Genomic DNA, 22,312 nt, shown 5'->3' on the forward strand with positions numbered 1-22,312 from the left:
CTAGTATGCAGCTCATGAATATGTATATCGTTCGTCAGACCTATCAGACAACACAGGATGTGAGGCAAATGAATTATTCATTTTGACGTCCAATCACACACGCCTATCATGCTCGCTGAGCGTCCGTGGTGGTGGTGTGTGATGATGTAGACGTGTCTCATCTTTCGCGGGCATTATGGTAATGAGCTGACCGTGGGAACTCTTCGCTTATTATAGTAATGAGGTCAGTGGCTTCAACACAGACCCTACAAGGCTGTCGGCCTGACGGCCTCCGCATGCGGATAGTGTACGGGGGCATCGTGTCGTGCGATGTTACGCACAGTGAATACGGGTGGGTTTTACGCACAGTGAACACGGGTGGGTTTTTATACAGCGGCGGTCTTTTTTCGGAGTGAATAATTCGACTGCCTTGAACAAGGCTACCTCGAACCAGGAACAAAACCCAGACACGTCACCACGTGAGCCTTCCCGTGGTGACGTTCCAGTGCACCTCGGGCCAGCCCCAAGTGACCCTATCCTCAAGTGGCGCACCCAATATACACCTGCAAGCATTCATGGCTATATTGGCTAGTTCCATCCTTTGAAGCGGGGTCCTTTTAAGCTGAACTTGACAATCCACTCGATATGACCGTCGAGCCTTCGTGACATGCAGTGTTGTATCCTGTATCCTGGCTGTATCTCAACAGACTCAAGGTCTTGAGTATAAAATAAAATATAATGTTGCAGGTGTGCTGTTGCAAGTGAGTGAGCTCCTCTTTTATGAAAGTTGTCATTTGGATCTGTATCTAGCCTAGTCTTGAAGGAGTCTATTGTAAAGTTAGCCTGTCCAATGTGTCCGTTCATTTTGTTTCAGTGTGCCCGAGGATACCGAAACGTCGGTCATTCAAAAATGATGCATTCTTGCTTTGAACGCATCTTACAAGCTGTCGTTGACACTTTTCAAGATGGTGGTTTTCATGGCTGGATGGCTGTGTTGTGTTTGTTCGTAACGAGAGCTGCGCGGGCTACCTTATTCAAAGGTCTTGGTATGATGTTACCAACTCTACAAGAACAGTTCTCCACTTCGACTTCGTTAATTGGCTGGATGGTTGCTACTACAGAGGTGGGTGCACAAGTCGGAGGTAAGCATGGTTTATGGCCTTATGTTCTATCAAGTTTTGTGTTCCTTTTTTGATGATCTTTTAAAAAATGTATTGTATGGCTGTTCAACAGCCCTAAAAACGTTTTAAAAACCGATATATAAGGGTATGTTCAGACGTGGGGTTAAACTAGTCCTTAATCCGAGCACCGCGGGTGTCCAAAAGATAAACATGACTTAGTCCAAAATTGGCTTGCGTTCACACAGTGAGTTTATTCTGGTCAAGCGGACTAAACTAGCCCACGATGTTGATTATTGGGTCATGCATCGGCGAACCTTACCATTGCTGGTTCCGGTTTGTTACGTTGTCCATGCGTTTTCCTACAGGGTTTCGATCCGCTATCGTCTCTACAAACCTCATGGTCATCATGTATTCCATCTTTAAAGTCACCTGGAAGTGGTATTTTTTTTAAATAAAGCTTTTGTCACTAAAATATGTGTTTTTACGAGAGGAATGTGAATAAAAAGTTAACTAAGGTTTAAAAATATTAGTTTTGATTGTATTTACAAATTTACGAGTAGGCCCCGACCCGAGAGGGCGCTGTTCGTGACGTAATTCAAGGCGTGATATTTGAAGAAAAAATTTGTAGTCAGGCCCCCGTACATTACGTCTTTCAGATACCTTCTTCGATTTCCCACTAGCTGGAAAAATTGTTGGGACGGCGTCGTGTTTAAGAATGGCTCTTCTCGTCATGTCAAATGAGTGGTGTATCCCGGATTCGAAGCACGACGGCTCGAAGTGTTCGCTGCATAGCGCTGAAAAAGACGTCGGACCGAACCACTTTGCTCTAGTTAATCTGACTTTCGCAGCCCACAACCGCCTATACTTGGGATCTGCAGGAAATAGATAAAGACTAACCCCATCTTTAGTTGTTTTGCTGCATCCAGCAGCAATACACCTGGTTGGCATTGCCGGAAAAATGCCAGAAAAAAACCTTTTTCGCAACGTACAAACTCACGTCTTAGAATTACATGTACTTTTGCACGTGTGTTTATCTACGCATCGAGGCAAAGTCTTCCTTTTCCTACGTCACAAAAGGGGTAGGCGGAGTCAACCCCCCAAGCACTTAATTAATTTTTTTTAACATATAAATCGTGACAAACAATTACTCAAAAAAATGTTTTATTGTTAATAAACATATACGCTTATGTTTAAAAGAAAAAAAATCCTATTTCCAGGTGCCTTTAAAGACGGCAAAATCACTTCATATCCTTGCTTGGCCCCAGCACAAACGCAATTCTATTTTGCCCGCTGAAGTTTCCGTTCCGCACTGCCCTCGATGAACGAAACATTCACACGTTGTTGTTGAAAGCTTCAAATTATTTTCGAGTGTAAACTTTTGTAAATATATCACAACTTAGTCATTGAGAAGTCGTAGCCTACACACATTCTCATGTTACGTTAAAAATTGTTTTTCAATTCAACATTAGTCTGGTACTCGTATAACTGTTACGTAAAGTTGTTGAGGGCAGGATCCAGATACAACCTAGTTTTCGAGTAGCTTAGCTGTGATTAGATGCCACTTTCTTCAAAGCAAAACCCGTTCGTTATCATAAAGTAGCGTTGCGCACAGAAGAAGTGAATTTAAAAACTAAATAGTGCTATTAAAAATGAGAACTTGTTTTCGTGCGACGTCAATTTCAAACATTTTCGGCGAAGGGGAATACCGGGGCCCCAACACTTAATGGTAACATAAAGGGAAGGCAGCGGAGAGACGCAAGGAGATATTCAGTATAGTATAGCTCCATGGATTCATGCAGACACCACCCAATACTCGCTGCCGATCCATCCATACACGTGGAATGACGTCACCTTTTTGCCGCGGTCATTTGGGCTAAAATAGACCGGAAGTAGCAGGTCAGTTGCGTTCCAACGATGGTTTACTGGGCATCGCAGCGAGGGGTTGGTCGTAAAACCTGGGCTAAGTTAGTCTAGTCCACCAATTTTTTTGGTTTAGTTTAGCCCAGCTCAGTGGGTCAAATTAACCCTCGCGGACCAGAATATTGCGTTCCCACGCAGGGTTAGTTTAACACTTTTGGATTAAGGACTAGTTTAACCCCACGTCTGAAGTTGTTTTATGTAGCGTTTATGCGTTTTGCAAGTACAGTGTACATCCAGAGTAAAGGCCCATTCACACGAGCGCTGCAAACGAGGGTCCCGTGCGATTTCATAACATCGATGTTATGAAATCGCAAATCCACGTCGTGTGAATGCTATGTATGTTCTGAAATTACCTGGGTCCCGTGTTGTTCATAACACAGATCGAGACCTCCTCCAAGAAATCGCATCGATGTTATAATCATGGGGAGCCATCGTCTGAACCGAATGCCTGCGATCGTAACGAGGGACCGCTGCGTTACCACGTGCAGAACTATGGAGGAAGAAATGGGCGAACTATAGCATGCATATACTTGTACATGTACATACACGTGATGTATATCTGCTCAACGCTGGACAACGATCGTTTGGCTGGTGGGTTTTGTGGCCGGATGCTAGACCAGTCCAAACCTTGAAGCAAAAACATCGTTCAATCGGGAGCAGAATACGTCTTTTGGCAAAGCTTTTCGATGTTTGAATTCACCATTTGTTATGTCTCATCAATAATTCCATATCTACAAAACATTTTCATTCAACAATGTAGCGTTTTTAACGTCAAAAACTCTATTTGAATCGTGAAATTTTGTGTTTTTCTTCGACTCGAACATGACTCGACGTTGCTGGATCGCTGCATTTCAAGACAAGCTCAAACTTTGAAGCAAAAACATCGTTCATTCGGAAGCAGAATACGTCATTTGGTTAAGCTTTTCGATGTTTTAATTCATTATTTGGTATGTGTCATCAATAACTTCATATCTATAAAGTATTTCCATTCAACAATGTAGCATTTTTAACGTCCAAAAAGCTATTTGAATAGTGTTTTTCTTTTTTAGCTTCGAAAACGTAACCCCCTTCCCGCCGGGATGAGAGTTACGTTATCGCAAATGTTTGTAAAATATTCTACATTTTATGTGACTTAAAATGAAGTTGATTTCAATGAAATTGTATTATTTTATTCCTTTTAACTGTAATCGCTTGTAGACTTTAGTCCATGCAGTCAAGCCTACCCAAACGAGGGACGTATGTTTACATGTGTGTGTGTGTGTGTCGTGTGAATGCTCGCTAAAAAATCGCACGCGGTAAAGGTGACAGACGGCTGGCGCCTTTAACCAGGGACCCTCGTTTGCAGCGCTCGTGTGAATGGGCCTTAATACATTTAGTAGGATCAAAGCCCCTATACACAGCAGTCCATCCTTGAGTCAACAATGAGCCACGTCTAGTCTGCCTTTGTGCGATTTCTGGCACTCTGTTGATTCATGGAGGTGGTTGATTTCAGTCAAGCAAACATTCCAAACATTTCTTTGTCGCGGCTTAGGGTTTAGCTCTTTCGCTTGCCATACTCATTTCCCTGTCCTAATTCTTCTTCTTTCTTTTTCGGGAGAGTTGGATTGGATTAATTTATTTGATTATTTCTCTCAGGCAAGGGGTGTTATAGCAGGTTTGACAAAATGTATCTGGTACAAGCAAACACTGAGTGGGTTAGTCACAAGTGCGTTCGTTTAGCTTCCCTTGGTCGACCCCGGTCTGCCCCGATACGTTCGAATAGCTTTGACGGGGCTCACCCGGGTCAGCCCCCAGTGCCCTGCTTGTTGAGTGGGTCACTTGGGGGGGGGGGGGGGGGTGACCTGAGGTGCATGCCGTCCCCACGAGAGGGCGAGTGTGGTCGTTCGATTAGCTCTTGTAAGGGGCTCACCCGAGTGAGCACTGCGGGGTCGACCCAGGGAAGCTTATCGAACGCACCCATGGTAAACTTAAAGTGATTTTGGCCGGTAACCTGTTTCTGTTAAGTAATACTTTTCTGTGCTAAGCAAGTTGTGTTGCTAACAGGCTTTGTGAAATTTGGCCTTGCGCTGCTGTTGTACAGACGGCATATCATTTGAAAATACTCCCAATCCTTTTAATACGTCTTTTAGTTTTACTTTAGACGACGTAGGATCTAGAGCGCTGGAAGTCTTTTCAAGTCAGTTCCACCAATTCAATGGTGTCCATTCAATTTGAATTGAAAACATTGTTTAATGTGCAACAACATATTGATACTTTTCCGTAAAGACATTCTTCTCATTTCTGAAAGGTTTCTTCGCAACACCGCTTCAAGAAAGGTTTGGCGCCAGAACTGTTGTGATAGTGTGTGGATTAACTGCTGGTATCTCCATGATAATTTCATCACTTGTATCCAGTTATGTTATTGCCCTCATCCTTACCTTCTTAACAGGTATGACACAAAGTCATATAAAGTCTTATTATTACAGAGAAAAACCAATCTGACAAATTGTTTTTGAAACTTGTCGTGGCCGAGCGGTTAAGAGCACCGAAGTCAAACTCTGTGTTTCTGATCAGCAGAGTGTGGGTTTGAGTCCCAGTCGTGACACTCGTGTCCTTAAAGGAACACGTTGCCTTGGATCGGTCGAGTTGGTCTTTGAAAAGCGTTTGTTACCGTTTGTTTTAAAATGCATAGGTTAATAGAAATATGTTGTAAAAGTAGAATACAATGATCCAAACATGCCTCGAAATTGCACGGTTTTCCTTTAACCTCGTCGACTAACACGGTCGGCCATTTATTGGAGTCAATTTCTTTACATCCATAAATGGCCGACCGTGTTAGTTCGCCAAGTAAAATGAAAACCACGCAATTTCGAAGCAAATTTGTGTGCATCAAAAAGCATCAAAAAACATCTTTCCACTCATTTAGTATCATATGCATTTTATAAAAAAACGGTTACAAACGCTTTTTTATAGACCAACTCGTCCGATCCAAGGCAACGTGTTCCTTTAAAGCAAGACACTTGACCATTGCTTCGTCGTTCGGATGTGACGTAAAACCGCAGCTGGTCCCGTTTGTTGTGTATAAAACACAAGTAAAAGAACCCATTTCACTTCAACCACTATGGTGCTCTTAAAATGAGTAATAATCTCATAATTCAAACGTAGTCCCACATATCATGAATATATACCTTGTAGCATTGAGCGTCACTGAGTGATGATATCCACTATGGTATTTATATTACAAACAAGCAAAGCTGGTACCCAGCGTTGACCAGAAGCCAAAAACACGGTGCAATGGTGGCGAGAAGGAAACATTTTTGTTCTCATTTTGCCATTTCAGAGTTGTGTTCGAAAACGTCCCTGACGAAAACAATCTTGAAAAGTAAATATGCCGCTATGATGTCTTAAAGGTAGTGGACACTATTGGTAATTGGTATCTCAACATATGCATAAAATAACAAACCTGTGAAAATTTTAGCTCAATTGGTCATCGAACTTGGGAGATATAATGAAAGAATAAAACACCCACATGTCACACGAAGTTGTGTGCGTTTAGATGGTTGTTTTCGAGACCTCAAGTTCTAAATCTGAGGTCTCGAAATCAAATTCGTGGTAAATAACTTCTTTCTCGAAAACTACGTTACTTCAGAGGGAGCCATTTCTCACAATGTTTTAAACCATCAACCTCTCCCCATTACTCGTCACCAAGAAATGTTTCATGCTAATAGTTTTTTTTTTGAGTAATTACCAATAGTGTCCACTGTCTTTAACTCAAAAATCCTTGTCATTGATTGGCGTATCACGTGCCACGTGTCATTCTTGTATTGTTGCAAGTGGCTGTCCAAACGAGGCAATGTTGAATCAACACGGAGATGTCCACTTTATTGTTGTGGGTGTTTATGAGTTTTCAGAGTGTCGTTTGGACGAGTTTGCACAACAATGAGGGGAGGGATGCGAGTTATATAAAACAAAATAATATATTTGGGTAAAAACCAAAAATTAAAATAATATCAATTGTTTGTTCGTTCTCCTCGTATAGAGTAGACCATGTGAACATTGTTTACAATAAGTGTGACATTGTACATTCTTTGAGTATTCTGGCAGGCAAGATATTGCACTGGTCCTATGGGAAAGTTGACATTTTGTGTCATAATGTCCACATAAAACCAAGAGTTATGAAAGTAAAAGCTGGACAAGTTTTGAGATGTACCCCCTTTCATCATATCAAAAGTTGATTGGAATTAGACTGTGCAATCTCCATAAAATATAAGATTTTATGTTTTCTTCCATTGGGCTCTGTGTACAAATCGTGCCTGCAGGAAGTCCAGGCTCTGTGGTCTTTTGTAAACATGTGATGTCACAGGTCACATCGTCTACAGAGTAGTCCAGATTTCACTTCGTGTGTGACAACACACTAAATGCATAATGTATAATATCTTACCAATGGTCTCAATGTCAAATCACGTATAATCAGTGGCTCATTCTAATACTCTGCCTGTTTGATCGTCACTAATTATTGCATTTTCTAAGTGCCACAATCCATGCCTGTTTACAAATTATGTGTTTCTTGCTTCAGGACCAGCAATCGGCATACCGTACGTGATAATGCAACATCTGATTGGATGCCATTTCAATAAGTCTATTACAACGGCATTTGGAGTAGCGGTCATGGGCTCCTCTTTATCATACGTAGCCGTAGTGCCATTGATACAACTTTTTCTAGATATCTACGGTTGGAGGGGAACCATGCTACTACTTGGAGGGTTATTCTTACATATCGCTGTCGTGGAGCTCTTATAAAACCACCTGCTGCCAGTGGTGGGCCAAATGGTTATGAGGCAGCTCGCATGGACGAGGAAAAAGAGGCCAGGGACGACACGGATGTACCAAGCAAGCGATTTTGCTGTTCATGTTTTACAGCTATCTGCTCATTTGCAAGGGCTGCAATCCATAGTGAAATATACTCATCTATGTCCTTCTGGATTATTACATTTCACAGCTGCGTATGGCCACTTATGTACTCTGCGTGGATAATATACTATGTGCAGTACAGCACTGTTTATACAGAGATCACACTGGAAACAACCTCACATTTCATCGTCGCTTTTGGAATCGGGAGAGCAGTAGCTTGCGTTTTGATTGGTCCAGTGGTTCAAAAAACCCAGGTTGTCGGCACGTACACGTGGTATGGTATAGCTCTACTTCTGCCTGCCATTATTTTGTTACGCTGTCGACCCATGGTTGACGTCTTTTTGGCTGATTGCCACGAATGCTTTCGTGTTAGGAATCGCTATATCTATGTCAACGATACTCGAATCTGTTGTCGTTAAGGATTTATTTGGCAAAGAACTAATGGGACACGTATTGGGATCGATTGCACTTGTGTCTGGTACGGGATTTCTCCTATCCTTATATTTTCCAGGTAAGTCCACATGTCTTCTTCTCCAAATTCTTCTTCTTCTAATTCTTCCTTGTATTGTGCAGCCTTCAAAAATGATTCAAGATGTACGCACTGCGTGTGAGCGCATGAGTTGACTTTATGCCAGGCGCTTTTAGTAATAGCTTTTAGAAATAGCCTGTAATGGACCCTTCCCATGAAATATGCTAATCACATTCACGCATGCGTACAGACCCTGTTGGTTGGCAAACGCCATAGAGTTGTGCACTAGGCAGACGCACAATCGCGTCTACGTCACGCACCAATTAGCCGTGCACAAAACAGCGCGACGTTCCCTCATTTTGCCAACCAAAACGTTAGTGCGCACGCGCTATGTGCAATTTACATATTTTATGGGAAGGGTCTATTACCAACGTGTCACTGAACTGTCCGGAATGGCATGACTCCTTGCTTTATTTCTATCCGATTCGAATCAAATCAACAGAAACGTTGACTAACTAGTTGTGACTAGTCGATTCACTAACTTGATCAAACTGGGCTAAATGGCTCTGCTTACCGTTGAGCACATAATTGGCGCTTACGGAAGCAGGAAAATGTTTACGTCAAGCGTACTTCACGGGTAATAGCTTGGAGATTTGGCTTGTGCGCGTCCGTGCGAACTCCACGTTACTACAGAGGAATCGGCATTGCACGTAATATTATTATAAGCGGAGAATGGTGGTTGTATGCGCAGAATTCGGGTGATTTGAATCGCAATTTTGACAAAAGGTCGACACTCGAAATTGCTCCGATAAAAGCCCCCAATTGTGACTGTTTTTTGAAGGTTTTTTCTACCTCGAGTCGTGAATATCGGCATGACCGATTAGAGTGGAAAAAGTCAAAAATATGTCGCTGCAATCTATTTTGGTGTTTTTCAATGCAAAAAATAGTACCAGTCACTGAACGAAATACCATGATGAACTTTAAAAGCCTTGATTTAGGTTACTAGGTAGACTTGATTCAAGCCCCGTTCTCCGAGTGTGTGAGATCCCTATATAAAGGTGGCCTCAGGTCGACCTTGCGTCAACAAAAAACAGTCGGCGACTGACTTTTCAGGATGGCACTGCCTGCGGTTGAGCTAAGACCACTCGGGAACTTTTCAGTTGGCGATTATTTACGAAACCTGAGCGTAACTGCGATGATTTTACGACAATTGGAAACAGTCGTCGCTCAAAAATAAAACAGTCTCAAGAGTAAAACAATATTTCGACTTGTACGACGTAATCCCGACGGTCGGGAACCAATCGCAGGCGCACGATTTCTCAGTTGTTGTGACCTGAGCATTATTTTGTCGGTGCGTTGCCCCGACGGTTTGTTGCGCGCGCAAGAACATCGTACAGGTCGACCTGAGGCCGGATTATCGCGCCAACTATCAAACAAGCCGTATGATCACGTGCGCATTGCTATGACCGTCAAAATGTAGCCATTGCGGTCTCGAGAATGCAGCACAGGTTTGGGATGTCGGAAAAGGTTTTTGTTATGTTATGCGAATTGGACTGAAAATAAATAAATAAAAGGACTCTCACGACAGGATTGGGACTTAAGTCAAGTCTAGGGTTTATAGGTTTTCCCCCGTAATTACTGATGTTTAAAACTATTTTTTTCACGAGGCTATTCTCATTTGCATGCACTACCGGTACCTTTATCTTGATTTGTATTCTTGCTGTTTTGTTTATTTGCCAACCACAGGATTGATTTATGACACCACTGGCGACTACACTATAGCTTTCAGTATAATGGGCGGTGTCCAACTATTGGCTGCTAGTACGTTACCGTTGTTATACTGGATACAGCCTCGCCGCAGTGCAACAGTGCGGCATCAGTGATCAGAATTGGGGCTACATGAACAATAATCGGTGGGCTAGAATACACCCCCCCCCCCCATGCACCCCACCCCTCTGCGAGTGGTATCATTTTGTTCTGGAGACCCATCTGAGTAATTATTTTCGTGTAACCAGTAAAAAACTGGGATGCATAAAGATGACAGCCATTTTCCATGGACGCTTTCTGAATTTAGTTGTTCAATTCAATTCAATGGGAGACTTTGAGGCGCTAGTGGCAGCAGACTTAAAGCCCGGTCCCACTGCAGCGATAATGAGAACGATAACGATAACGACGCAAAGAGAACGCAGTCCATTGGTTAAATGAGCGTGTGCGTATCTGCGTGGAGCAATTCAACCAATGGACTGCGTTCTCTTTGCGTCTTGATCGTTATCGTTTCGTTACCGCTGCATGCTGTGTGACTCGGCCTTTACCTGGGGCCTTTCTCAAACCCATCTGTGGCTCCGCGTGCTGTGTACGCAGCTTGCATGTAACCTGCATTTTGGAGCAGCGCGTATTGCACGGATATCAGCACGCGGAGCCTGAGCCCGGAGCCCAAGCCGTGGTTTGAGAAAGGCCCAGGGTAAATTTTCATTGTTCAGTAGTTCTGAGCGCGCGCACAATTATCGGAACAATAGACCTTTTCGCAAATACTGGGTGCGCGCGGTAAAGCCTTGAATTAGATGCATTGTGGTCTAGCTGGTAGCAAAATTTTGATTCATATCTATCCCACAATGCACCTCATTCAACAGTCTGCGCTTGCGCATTGGTATTTGCGATAAGGTCTATGGATTTAGATTTCAGTATGCTGCCACCAAGCGTCCTGAAAGTCTCCCATTCAATTCAATAAACATTTATTTCGGTATTGCGCTCACATAATATAAACTAGCGGAATGCCGCGCTTCGCGCGGCACCCCGCTAGATGATGAAAATCCTTTACACAAATATTTTGAAATGTAATGTGGGTGAGGGTGTTATCGCCTCTCTCAATATTTATGTATGGCGTCATAATTATAACCCAAAATTAAGCTATTTCGCACGTCCGCCACTACTTGCAGTGGCTGCGCCCACCTCGTTTTGGGTTAGACGACATACCTTATGCATACTTTTAGAAACTATAAGGCTCCCCCGTGAGCCTTATATGGGTTTAATATTTAACGCTACACGTTTTTCAAATCAGCGTTGATAGGTGAAACTGACCGTAAGCCAGCAATAACTAAAGTTTTTTTGGTACTACACTACCAAAACTTTCTCCACACACTCAATATACATTCATAATGCTTGCATTTCCTTTTTTAAAAACATCGTCAAAAAATGACATTTTCACGTCCCACGATACATAGCGTTGCTACAGCACTATAAGTAAAGCGAGTTTTCGGAACATGCTGTGTGCCACAAGTCTAATTTATCTGTTTTTTTTTTTTTTTTCGGGGGGCGGTAAGAGCGTAGGCCTCTTTTTAGTTTATTCCCATCTGAATTGGTCTGGTAAACTTTCTGGTCAATATAGGCTGTACGTTACGGGAGCACTTAACGTGAACGTCCAAAAAGTGTTTTGTTTATTGTCACTTTGGGCCAATTGCATCTCGCGAAATTTTAACGAAAAACGACACAATTTCTGACCGCATTCATGTTCACGCTGCTCTAATAATAACAATAACAATAACAATAACAATAACAATAACAATAACAATAACAATAACAATAACAATAACAATAACAATAACAATAACAATAACAATAACAATAACAATAACAATAACAATAACAATAATAATAATAAAGAATATTTATAGGGCACCAAAATCCACCAAAATGAGGTGCTCAAGGCGCACAGGAGGGGGAACCACACACAGCAAGGAAAATAAGACAAATATACCAGTTACACATAGGCGAGAATTAAAAACAATGTGGTTTTCAACTTAACCTTGAAAGTATTGATGTTAGAAATATTGCGGCGTTGTGGAGGCAAGTCATTCCAGAGTGTGGGTCCAGCATGGGAAAAAGACCTATCGCCCCATGACTTGCTACTCTTAGTAACCTGTAGCATGCATGTATTGGAAGATCGGAGAGATCGCACAGGAGTATAAGCTTTAACCAAAGAAATGTTATATATAGGAGCAGAACCATTAATGCAATGAAAGATAAGCAACAGAAGTTTGAAATTAATACGATATTCGACTGGTAGCCAGTGAAGTGACTTCAGAACCGTTGTTGTGAGTGTGTTTCCTGGTGAGTGTGACAATGCGAGCAGCTGCGTTTTGTAATTTTTGTAGTTTAGAAAGTTGAGTTTGGGGTAAGTGAAAAAGAAGACCATTACCGAAATCCAGCCGAGACGATATGAGAGCATGGACTATTTTCTCAGTGGCTGGACGGGTCAGATATTTGCGGATCAAACCACATTTCTCAACTGGTAACGAACAGATTTACACACATTGGATATATGACCTGACATAGACATTGATGGTACAATCGAAAGTTATACCAAGATTTCTGCAAGAATGAGAGAGAGGAATCGCAGAATCCGCAATCTTGAAAGAAGTAACATTAATCTTATCTAATTGAACCTTAGAATCAAATAATAGAAACTCAGACTTAGCACAATTCAATTTAAGAGAGTACACACTCAACCAGCTACAAATATCCTCCATACAAGATTCAAGATTGTGAATGGAACAAAGTGCCTGACTTAGACTTGGGGGAAAAGAAACGTATAACTGAATGTCATCTGCGTAACAATGATACTTGACAGAGTGACGTTAAATAAATAAACCTCCATACATCCCATATCTCTGGAACCCTGTATCGTACAAACTAAATACAAACGACAAATTCGTCCTCACTCCTTAATTTTCTCTAACTTATTTCACTTTCAGAAAGCATGTCAAGTTATTTCAAGGGTTTGTTACGTCCAGTTTGGGTCAATAGACAAACTCCTAAAAATGTACCCCATTCAGCCGCATGAGGTCTCTTTTGTTAATGTTATCTCCAGTAACCAACCCGACGGGCCGATCGCTAAATTAGGCTGCAAAATGGATTTGGCAAAATGCACATTCTGAGACCTGACCGACACACTGCTCTAACCAAGTTTGTGAATGGACTTATTCAAAAGGAAACTTAATGTCGTTTTGCTTAACAACTTTGACCAAATGCAAAGTTCTTTTTACAGCTTCAAAACAGCATTTGGCGGACGTGTATAAGTTTCACAAACTTCCGTGATGGGGTAAACTCTGAAACTGCAACACTATACCTCCATGGACAGACCGTTTTCTAAAACGGTATACCTGTACTAATGTGAGTTTACTGGCAAAAGATAGTGTCCATAGTTTAAAAACAGCAAGATACGTTTTGCATAAATAGTGCAATTTCTGTATGGAGATTTTTGTAACTCCGAGGTCGCCACCCACTTTCAACCTAAAGTGGTCCCACGGGACCTCCTTCACCAAGCAACAGGTGGCCTGTCTCAAAACCAGACAACACACCACTCACAATACACTGACCAGAATATAAGCAGAGGTCAGGCTCTTTGTGTAAGCCCCCCCCCCCCCCAACCCCAAAATGTTATTAATTGTAAAGTTCCCTTAGACACCTTCCAACCTATAGCCGGCCCTACCCAATAATTCCACATTATAAAGGTTCCGTTTGATCCTATCCTTGTCCATCAGAATAATTCTCATGCCGTTTGGAAGTGAATGCTTTTTTATAAATATCCTCCATTCAATCTTTTCAACAAATGAGTCACCTGTCAGAAGGATTTATAGGAAGTCTGATAACAACGTCGACCAGTGGTTGACACATGGTCGCCTGCGAAACATCAATCTACGGTACTTCATCCGTTCAATGCAAATTCGTGAGATTGGTTTCGGTTTTGTCCTGGCACCCAGCCTCTTCGACCCTTTCGACCCTGCGCGGTAATAAATGAACCAATCCGGAGAACCATGCTTAGTACAACACGAAAGTAACCTGACCAAAAAGGGCGGATCGAATGGCGGGTGGGCGGGCAAGGGGCAATGAGTGAACCAATCCGGAGCACCATCTGCGAAACACTGTCCAATGAGTCGCCTGTCTTAAAAATTTCTAGGAAGTCTGGTAACATCGACCAGTGGTTGACGCACGGTCGCCGACCAAACTTCCTCCAATCTCATGACTTGTAAGTGCGAGTTTGGGTCCGGGTTTTGCAGACTTGCTACCCGACGTCTGAAACCACACAAATGTATTAAATTCCACACAAACAACCGTGTTGGATTCCACAAGGATGCCATACCACTGGACCTTCTAATTTTCAATCCAAGATTGCGCAGGTTACGCTTTTAATAGCATAGATACATCATTTTTTGTTTGATACTATAAACAGTAACAGTTATAAACAGTAGCAAACATTAATAACAAGTTATGCCTATATTATGATCTCAATTTGTGAGACTCATTGAGACTTGTTTTGGTGGTTATACTAATGTTTTCAGGGTCAAGGGACCCAATATGACTAAATAAAACTGAACAGCATCATAATGGCCACACATCTATGAATCATTATATCAAGGGATCACTCCTGCATCATTTAGTAAGGCCAAAATAAACAAAATACCAGTTTATCATCATCTAAAAACTTACCTTTTTAAGAAAACTTTTAATGTTTAATGTTTAACTGGTTTAATAATAATAATAATACCAAGTCCTTATATAGCACATTTCACAATAAACCGTATCAATGCGCTTTACATTAGTCCCCTGGTCATTTGGGCTAATAAACATCAGTTTAAATCTTTCTCAGCTCCCATTAGGGAGTATACAGCCCCGAGCTGCCGTGGCGCTCCGAAACCGTGGCGCTCCGCAACCTCTACCCTCGCAGGTATCCATTTATACCCCTGGGTGAAGAGAAGCAATTATAGTAAAGTATCTTGCTCAAGGACGCAAGTGTCACGACCGCGATTCGAACCCACACTCCGGTGACTTAGCACCAGAACTTGAATTCGATGCTCTTAACCTCTTGGCCGCGACACTCGTTTTTCCACGAATTTGATTTCGATATAAATTGTTTAATGTTTAAATACTGGCTGGTCCAGTTGTATTTGGTGTTTACATACCGTTTTGATGGACTTTTTAAGTTTATTCTATTGCCATATATTTATACTCGGTCAATTTTGTGTTATTGGGTTGTTTACTATTCTTATTGTAAAGCGCTTTTTATTATTTTTAGTATGGAAAATGCGCGGTATTAATATAACCGTTATTTTTTTATTAAAATACGATACTTTGAATACAATTTAAGATTATCTATGCCAGCTGACATTCTTTCATCATGGTTGTCGAGTTGGTGTCTTTCTTTAATATGAACTCGGAGGGAAGTCTCGGGTAGATGATAAAATGGTGAAAGTATAATGAACCACAGTGTTTGGGACGTTCAAGCGGTGTGAATTTCCCCTAAGATTGCGATGCTTTCAATCTCCACCAAAGCTCCCTGCAGAACAAGAAAAAGTCAAAAGTTAAACTTTATTACATCTGAGCTGTCAACATTTGTATCTTGCGATCAGGGAGGTTTTTTTATCCAACAATCGGGGAAAGCATTTATTTAGAATTACTTCAACATAATAGTGAAGAAGTTTCAATAATCAGGGAGAATTCCAAATTATTTGTTCACCAAAACAAGGAAAGATTTATTTATTTTCAGGAAACTTTCTGCAGATTAAGATGAGTTGGGCAGCTCTGCACTTCAATTTAAAGACACTGCCGTCGGTTTCACAAAACCCTTCTTAATTTAAGACTAATCTTAGGACAAGTCCCAACCGTGCACTTTAGCATGCAGACCTTAAAGTCACATGGAAATAGAATGTTTTTTCTTTCAAACATATGAGTATATGCTTACAAACAATAAAACAATTTTTTTAGTAATTGTTTGTCATGATTTATATGTTTAAAAAATATATAAAGTTGTTGGGGGGCTGACTCCGCCTACCCCTTTTGTGACGTCAACCGAGGCAGACTTTGCCTGCAATGCGTATAGTAAACACACGTGCAAAGTACATGTACGTCCAAGTCGTGAGTTGGTACGTTTCAAAAAGTGTTTTTCTGCTTTCAGCAGCAATACACCTGGTCGGCATTGCCGGAAAAAAACCCAAAAAATCTTTTTTTGAAACGTACAAACTCACGACTTGGTCCGTACATGTACTTTGCAGTTGTGTTTACTCTACGCATTACAGGCAAAGTCTGCCTCGATTGACGTCACGAACAGCGCCCTCTCGGATCGGGGTCTACGCTTAAATTTGTAAGTAACATAAGAACTGATTTGTTCAAACCTTAGTTAACTGTTTATTCACATTCCACTCATCAAAACACATATATTAGTGACAAAAGCTTTATTTTGAAAAAATACCACTTCCAGGTGACTTTAAGATGAATCCTAAGTTAGGACCCGTTACTCGTCTAAACTCGAGATAAGACGAGTCCTAACTCTTTGTGAAATCGCCCCCTGGACACTATTTGTAATTGTCAAAGACCAGTCTTCTCACTTGGTGTATCTTAACATATGCATAAAATAACCAACCTGTGAAAATTTGAGCTAAATTGGTCGTCGAAGTTGCGAGATAATAATGAAAGAAAAAACACCCTTGTCACAAAAAGTTGTGTGCTTTTAGATGCTCGATTTCATGCCTCAAAATCTAATTCTGAGGTCTTGAAATCAAATTCGTGGAAAATTACTTCTTTCTCGAAAACTGCGTTACTTCAGAGGGAGCTGTTTCTCACAGTGTTTTATACTATCAACAGCTCCCCATTACTTGTTACCAAGTAAGTCCACTGCCTTTGACAAACAATTTGTAATCTGTCATTTACATTGCTTGGATCATGAGTATGAAATTATAGGTTTGTGAAACAGTTTATATCCCTCAGTTTGAACCAACTACTATCACAAAATCCGGCTTCAGAGAACCCACTTCACTCCTTTTTAAGGTGTTTTAATACACTCAATACTGTTGAACTGTACAAATATCATCTAGGAATATTCAAAGGCAAAGTATACCTTTTGCATATCCTATCTAGTGAAGATAAAAATTAATATGCAATAAAACTAACGTGTATAATTTTCTATTCAAAAGGTGGGTCGCGTTTTTGAGCTATCGCAGAAAACCAGGAGCGGTGTCCTCGCAGGAAGAAAAACCCATAAATAGATTACAATCCAAGAAAAGTTTTGCCAATCCTGCTGCTCAGATTTAGTTTGTTTAGAAAAAGAAAAACAATTATATCTGTCTACAGAACCGCATTATTTCGAAGTGAAATGTTTTGCAAAATGGCTTATAATTTCGGAAGCTGCCATAGGCTTCTAAGCGACAGTTTGTATTGCCATTGAAATGAAGAAACTTTCTGAAAAAACAGTTATGAGATAAAGAATCGACTGCTAAAATTTGACATTAAAGCTTGTTGAAAAGTGGTAAAAATATAAAAACAATCAACAAACATACATTGAACATACGGTTGTTATATAGATTAAAGACACTGGACACCATTGGTAATTGTCAAAGACCAGTTTTCTCACTTGGTGTATTAAAAGACATGCATGAAATAAAAAATCTGCAAAAAAAAATTGTGTTCAATTGGTCATTGAATTTGCAAGAGAATAATGAAAGAAAAACAACAGCCTTGTTGCATTACTTTGTTTGCTTTTAGATGCATACAAAGGCTTCAGCTGAAGTCTTTTATTACTTGAGTGAGAAATTACCTCTTTCTCGAAAATGACGTTACTTCAGAGGGAGCCGTTTCGCACACTGTTTTATACCATCAACAGCTCTCCATTGCTCGTCATACCAAGTAAGTTTTCATGCTAATAATTATTTTGATTTATTACCAATAGTGTCCAGTGCCTAAAGTCTGAACCTACCGCAGGAAGAGCTGCTGCCTGGTAAGCTGCTCGGGCTGGATAATTAGTTTTAAAAACTGTCAAAGAAAACGAAAGGACATAAAGAGCCGGTCAATTAAGGCAATTAAGAGTCAGTACTCAAGCAATAAATAACAATGTTAATCTCCAAAAGAATGGTCGAGAATCTCAAGGAATCAAGTGAGTAAGAGTCTCATCTCTCAATCAGTGTTGTAGGTATTGAGACCATGTCTCAGTCGGGAGACCTTTTATTTGCAGTCTCAGATCTCGTGTTGATCTTGGCTCGCAAAGTTTTGGTCATAGACAAGCTGGTCTCGGCCAAAGGGAGGGCTGGTCTACAAAAGGAAGTCGTCAAGGTCCCAGACTTCAAGGTCCCGACTTCATATTACGGAAAAGCTCCGTTAAAGGAAGAGGCTAAAATAACACATCCTTTTCATCTAGCACCTCACACCTGTTATCTCCATGTAATTCCTTTTCTCTCCATGTGATTTCTTTTCTAAACAGTGAACTTGATTGGATCATGCACAAACTAGTAGGGCTGCCTACTGCCCAAGGCAGATTATATATAACTGCTCATCCATTAACTTTGTTGACCCGAAGAAAATCATTGTTAACACACCCACCCACTCTGTGAAAAGGATACTTTCAAGGTTTGTGGCTCAACGTGGAAATTCTTAAATAGGCTTCTTACTTGTACATTGATGTTTACGATTCTGCATATCAAATTGTTGGACAGTTAGATTGGTATAAGGACCAAAAAAGGTGATTACCTCATGTCTGTGGGTCAAAACAAAGGACAGGGACTAGAGCCCAAGTGGGTTGCCTCTTTCTCATCTTGACTTAATTCACATGATGTCATGATCACAACACATCTTGACTGGACCATTTTGGGAGTCTCAATGTGTTAAAATCTGTAGTGCGCATCATTTTTTGCTCATCAAATCTCTACATGGAAGTTGCTTCCCAAAATGGCAGTCAATGGGTTGACAGTAGCAGTATGTGACATCAGGGCAATGGGTGAATAGATTGTCAGTTACTTACATTCTGCGTATATCTCATTCACTTTTGGATAGTCCGACATATTAGCCAGAAGGACCGTTGTCTTCAAGACTGGAAACAAAAAGGAATAGCACTTTTTGAAAATCTAACGTGGTAAATGGCATTAAAATATCCAAACAAATCAAAGTTCTGAAAAGAAACACGGTCCGCCATTTTGTGGAGTCAAAATTTTGACTCCATTAATTGGCCGACCGTGTTAGCTCGCAACGTAAAAAGAAACCGTGCAGTTTCGAATGATACTTGTGTGGATCATTATATTCAACTTTTAAAATATCTTTCCAACCATACTTTCAAACGCTTTGCAAAGACCAACTCCTCCAATCCAAGGCAACGTTTTTCTTTAATGCCTAAAACCAACTTACCATTTTCGTAACCAATATTCTGGGAAGCAAGAACTGCACCGATGTTCTTCAATGCCTGAATACGAAGAGAACCAATGTGATCAATCTACAGAAAGTTTATTTTACTATCTCAGAGTAATATCGAACAGCATTTCCACTGGTGCTTAGATTTGTTCTTAGCAGATTTGTTAATAACTATCTGATAATTTACGCGCATTATAATAAAGCTAATATACACGAAACTTTGCAAAGGGTGACTGATCTACGTTCCTCCACCCTTATTTTCTGTCAATGTTCTGATAAAAAACCTTCTGATCTGCATACGGAATAAGGGTTTAGGGTTAGGATAAGAAAAATGATGGATGTCGGACATGTAAGGGAGATAAATCACCTCTGTGCAACTTAGCAAAGCACCAAACTTTGCACAGGGTGACTGATCCTAGCCTTTATTCAAGGCGCAGGCGGCACACCGGATGGCACGCACAACCCCAAAAATGTAACGCACGAAAAAAGACTATCACCGCGGGCGGAGAAGCCGCGAAGCGCCTTTACCAACTCGTTTTTGGGGCCTTATTTTTTTCTTTACACTTGCCAACGATTTTGGTGGGAGAAAATGTAATGCGTAATGCATTAGCGTGGTGAGTTGCTGGCCAATAAGAAGCCACAATAACTTGCATGACGTCACAAGAAAGTTCGAAGCAAATTCGTTACATTTTCTCCCACCAAAATCATTGGCAAATATAAAGAAAAACATAAGGCCCCCAAAACGAGTTGGTAAAGGCGCTTCGCGGCTTCGCCGCTCGCGGTGATAGTCTTTTTTCGTGCGTTACATTTTTGGGGCTGTGCGTGCTATCCGGTGTGCCGCGTGCGCCTTGACTAAAGGCTAGAGCTAGACTGATCTATGTTCCTACACCCTTAAGTCTGAGTTATAGTCGGTCGCGCGATGGTAATCTTGATGCATGATCATAAAAAGACCACAGCCAATTAATCTCTCTTATACAAACATTGGTTTAATGTCTACGTCTATGATTATGAACTACACAAATCAAGAAATTGTGATTCAGTAACTACACGACAATATGTGTCATTGTGAAATCAGCGGTTAGCTTGGGGATTCGAACCCACGACCTGGTGATTGCAAGTCCTGCAGTCTATTAGAGTCTATATTAGAAAAAGAAAAGAAAAAAAAACCGCTTAATTCTGCACAGTACATTACTAATACTACTAGATAGGAAGATAAGAAGATGATGATGAAAACAACAAACTTTGGCCTGTGATTGTTGGAAACCACATTATAATTACCTGAGTTGTCTGAGCTTCTATGCCATCCACTAACTTGCTTGTGGCTGGGTCAATGCCGATCTGTCCAGAAAGGTACATCGTGTTCTCCACGGCTACCGCTTGACTATTGAGATTGAACAAGGTAATGAATATCACAGTATTTAATAAAATACAAAGAGCTAGCATATATATCTACTTCTAGAAACTATAAGTATAAGGCTCACAGGCAGGGGAGCCTTATTTTATAGTTTCTATTCTAGAAGTAGCCTATAAAAAAATCGTCACCACTTGTTCATTTGTAAATAGGGGATAACTTTCTGTATGGCACCTCAACTTTTTCACTCATTTTTACAAAAAGGGATATCTCATTGAGGTAAATTAGATACTATTTAATTTATTTCATATCGAATGAAAAACTGGTGGCGCCATACGGAAACTTTTCCATTATTAATAAATATTAATATGGTTCGTTCGCTGTGTCCAGTCACTCATTTCAATCTTTAAATTAAATATTTTATCTTACTTGTACGGCCCTATTGCCTTGGGAGCATTAGGTGTATTTATAATTCTCTTCAGAAGTCCAGCCATTTCAGATTGTGTGTGTTCGTCGTAAAAGATGAGAGTGCGATGAGCAGAAAGCTGATGATCAACAAAAATCAGCAGACAGCAAAAAAAGGTCAAGGTCGTCAGCTGGCAGCATCCAACCTCCTTCTCGAGGGTGATCGATCTCGTCGCGAACTAGACTGTGATAGATAAAAAGTATAAAAGAGAACGACGTGGTATAAAAGGTCATCACCATCAGGAGGTTATGCCGCCCTCATAAGTTTTTGAATGGCCAATATCAAGCCAAGTGGATCTGTTTTTGCAACAGAATTATAATAATTTAATGGGCTAGTCATCAAAAAACAACTGCTTTCTGCAGCTTTTTGTATCAACCTATTCTGGAAAAAAGCTCAGACGGCGTATGCGTGTCCCGATCCCATATACATCTTTAATTAATTGCCCCCTTTTCTATAATGTGTCATAGACCCTGTTGTTTCTTGTTGGCGCCTCTGAAGAAGAAGGTTCGAATCGAATGCTAAGGCTATCTAATGATCTACCTCACTTTATTATTGGTAATGGTAATAATAAAACAGACATAGGAACGAACCTGCTTTTTTTTGGCTTAGTATGTTTCTGTTTGTATTCATTGCACACTTAAACCCTGTACGGTTCCGAACTTCTTCTCTTTTTTTTGGGGGGGGGGGGGGGGGGCGGGAATCTTTTTTTATAGTATGCATACTTTTGCAAAGCAGAAACAGAATTGCGGGCGGGGCCCGCTCGAACCATCCCCTCTGGTAACGAGCATTTTTATTGCTAGAAGAACTTTTGGCAATTTGAATAGGGCCAACTTAAAGAGTGACGTCATGATGTTCAGGCTATAAGATTTTTCGATTCCTACAGCTGGACAAGTACCGCCGCGCTTTTTATGCAAATGAACTTCGCGCTGGTGGCGAAACTGTGAAAAATG

The 22,312-nt window shown here is 40.9% G+C and overlaps 1 protein-coding gene and 1 pseudogene across 1 annotated transcript; one reads left to right on the plus strand and one right to left on the minus strand.

Moving 5' to 3' along the window:
• The first annotated feature begins 863 nt into the window (after positions 1-863).
• On the plus strand, positions 864-10,346 carry LOC139952516 (monocarboxylate transporter 12-like; annotated as a pseudogene).
• Positions 10,347-14,494: 4,148 nt separating this feature from the next.
• LOC139952304 (2-iminobutanoate/2-iminopropanoate deaminase-like) lies at positions 14,495-21,529 on the minus strand. Its single transcript, XM_071951395.1, has 6 exons — positions 21,326-21,529; positions 20,824-20,926; positions 19,543-19,597; positions 19,163-19,231; positions 18,125-18,180; positions 14,495-15,712 (listed from the first exon to the last, which is right to left on the minus strand). Exons 1-6 carry the CDS (start codon positions 21,388-21,390, stop codon positions 15,656-15,658), a joined length of 405 nt encoding a protein of 134 aa, XP_071807496.1. The 5' UTR covers positions 21,391-21,529; the 3' UTR covers positions 14,495-15,655.
• Positions 21,530-22,312: the final 783 nt, after the last annotated feature.

The sequence above is a fragment of the Asterias amurensis genome, chromosome 20 (assembly GCF_032118995.1).
Source record: "Asterias amurensis chromosome 20, ASM3211899v1".
In the NCBI taxonomy this organism is placed as follows: domain Eukaryota; kingdom Metazoa; phylum Echinodermata; class Asteroidea; order Forcipulatida; family Asteriidae; genus Asterias; species Asterias amurensis.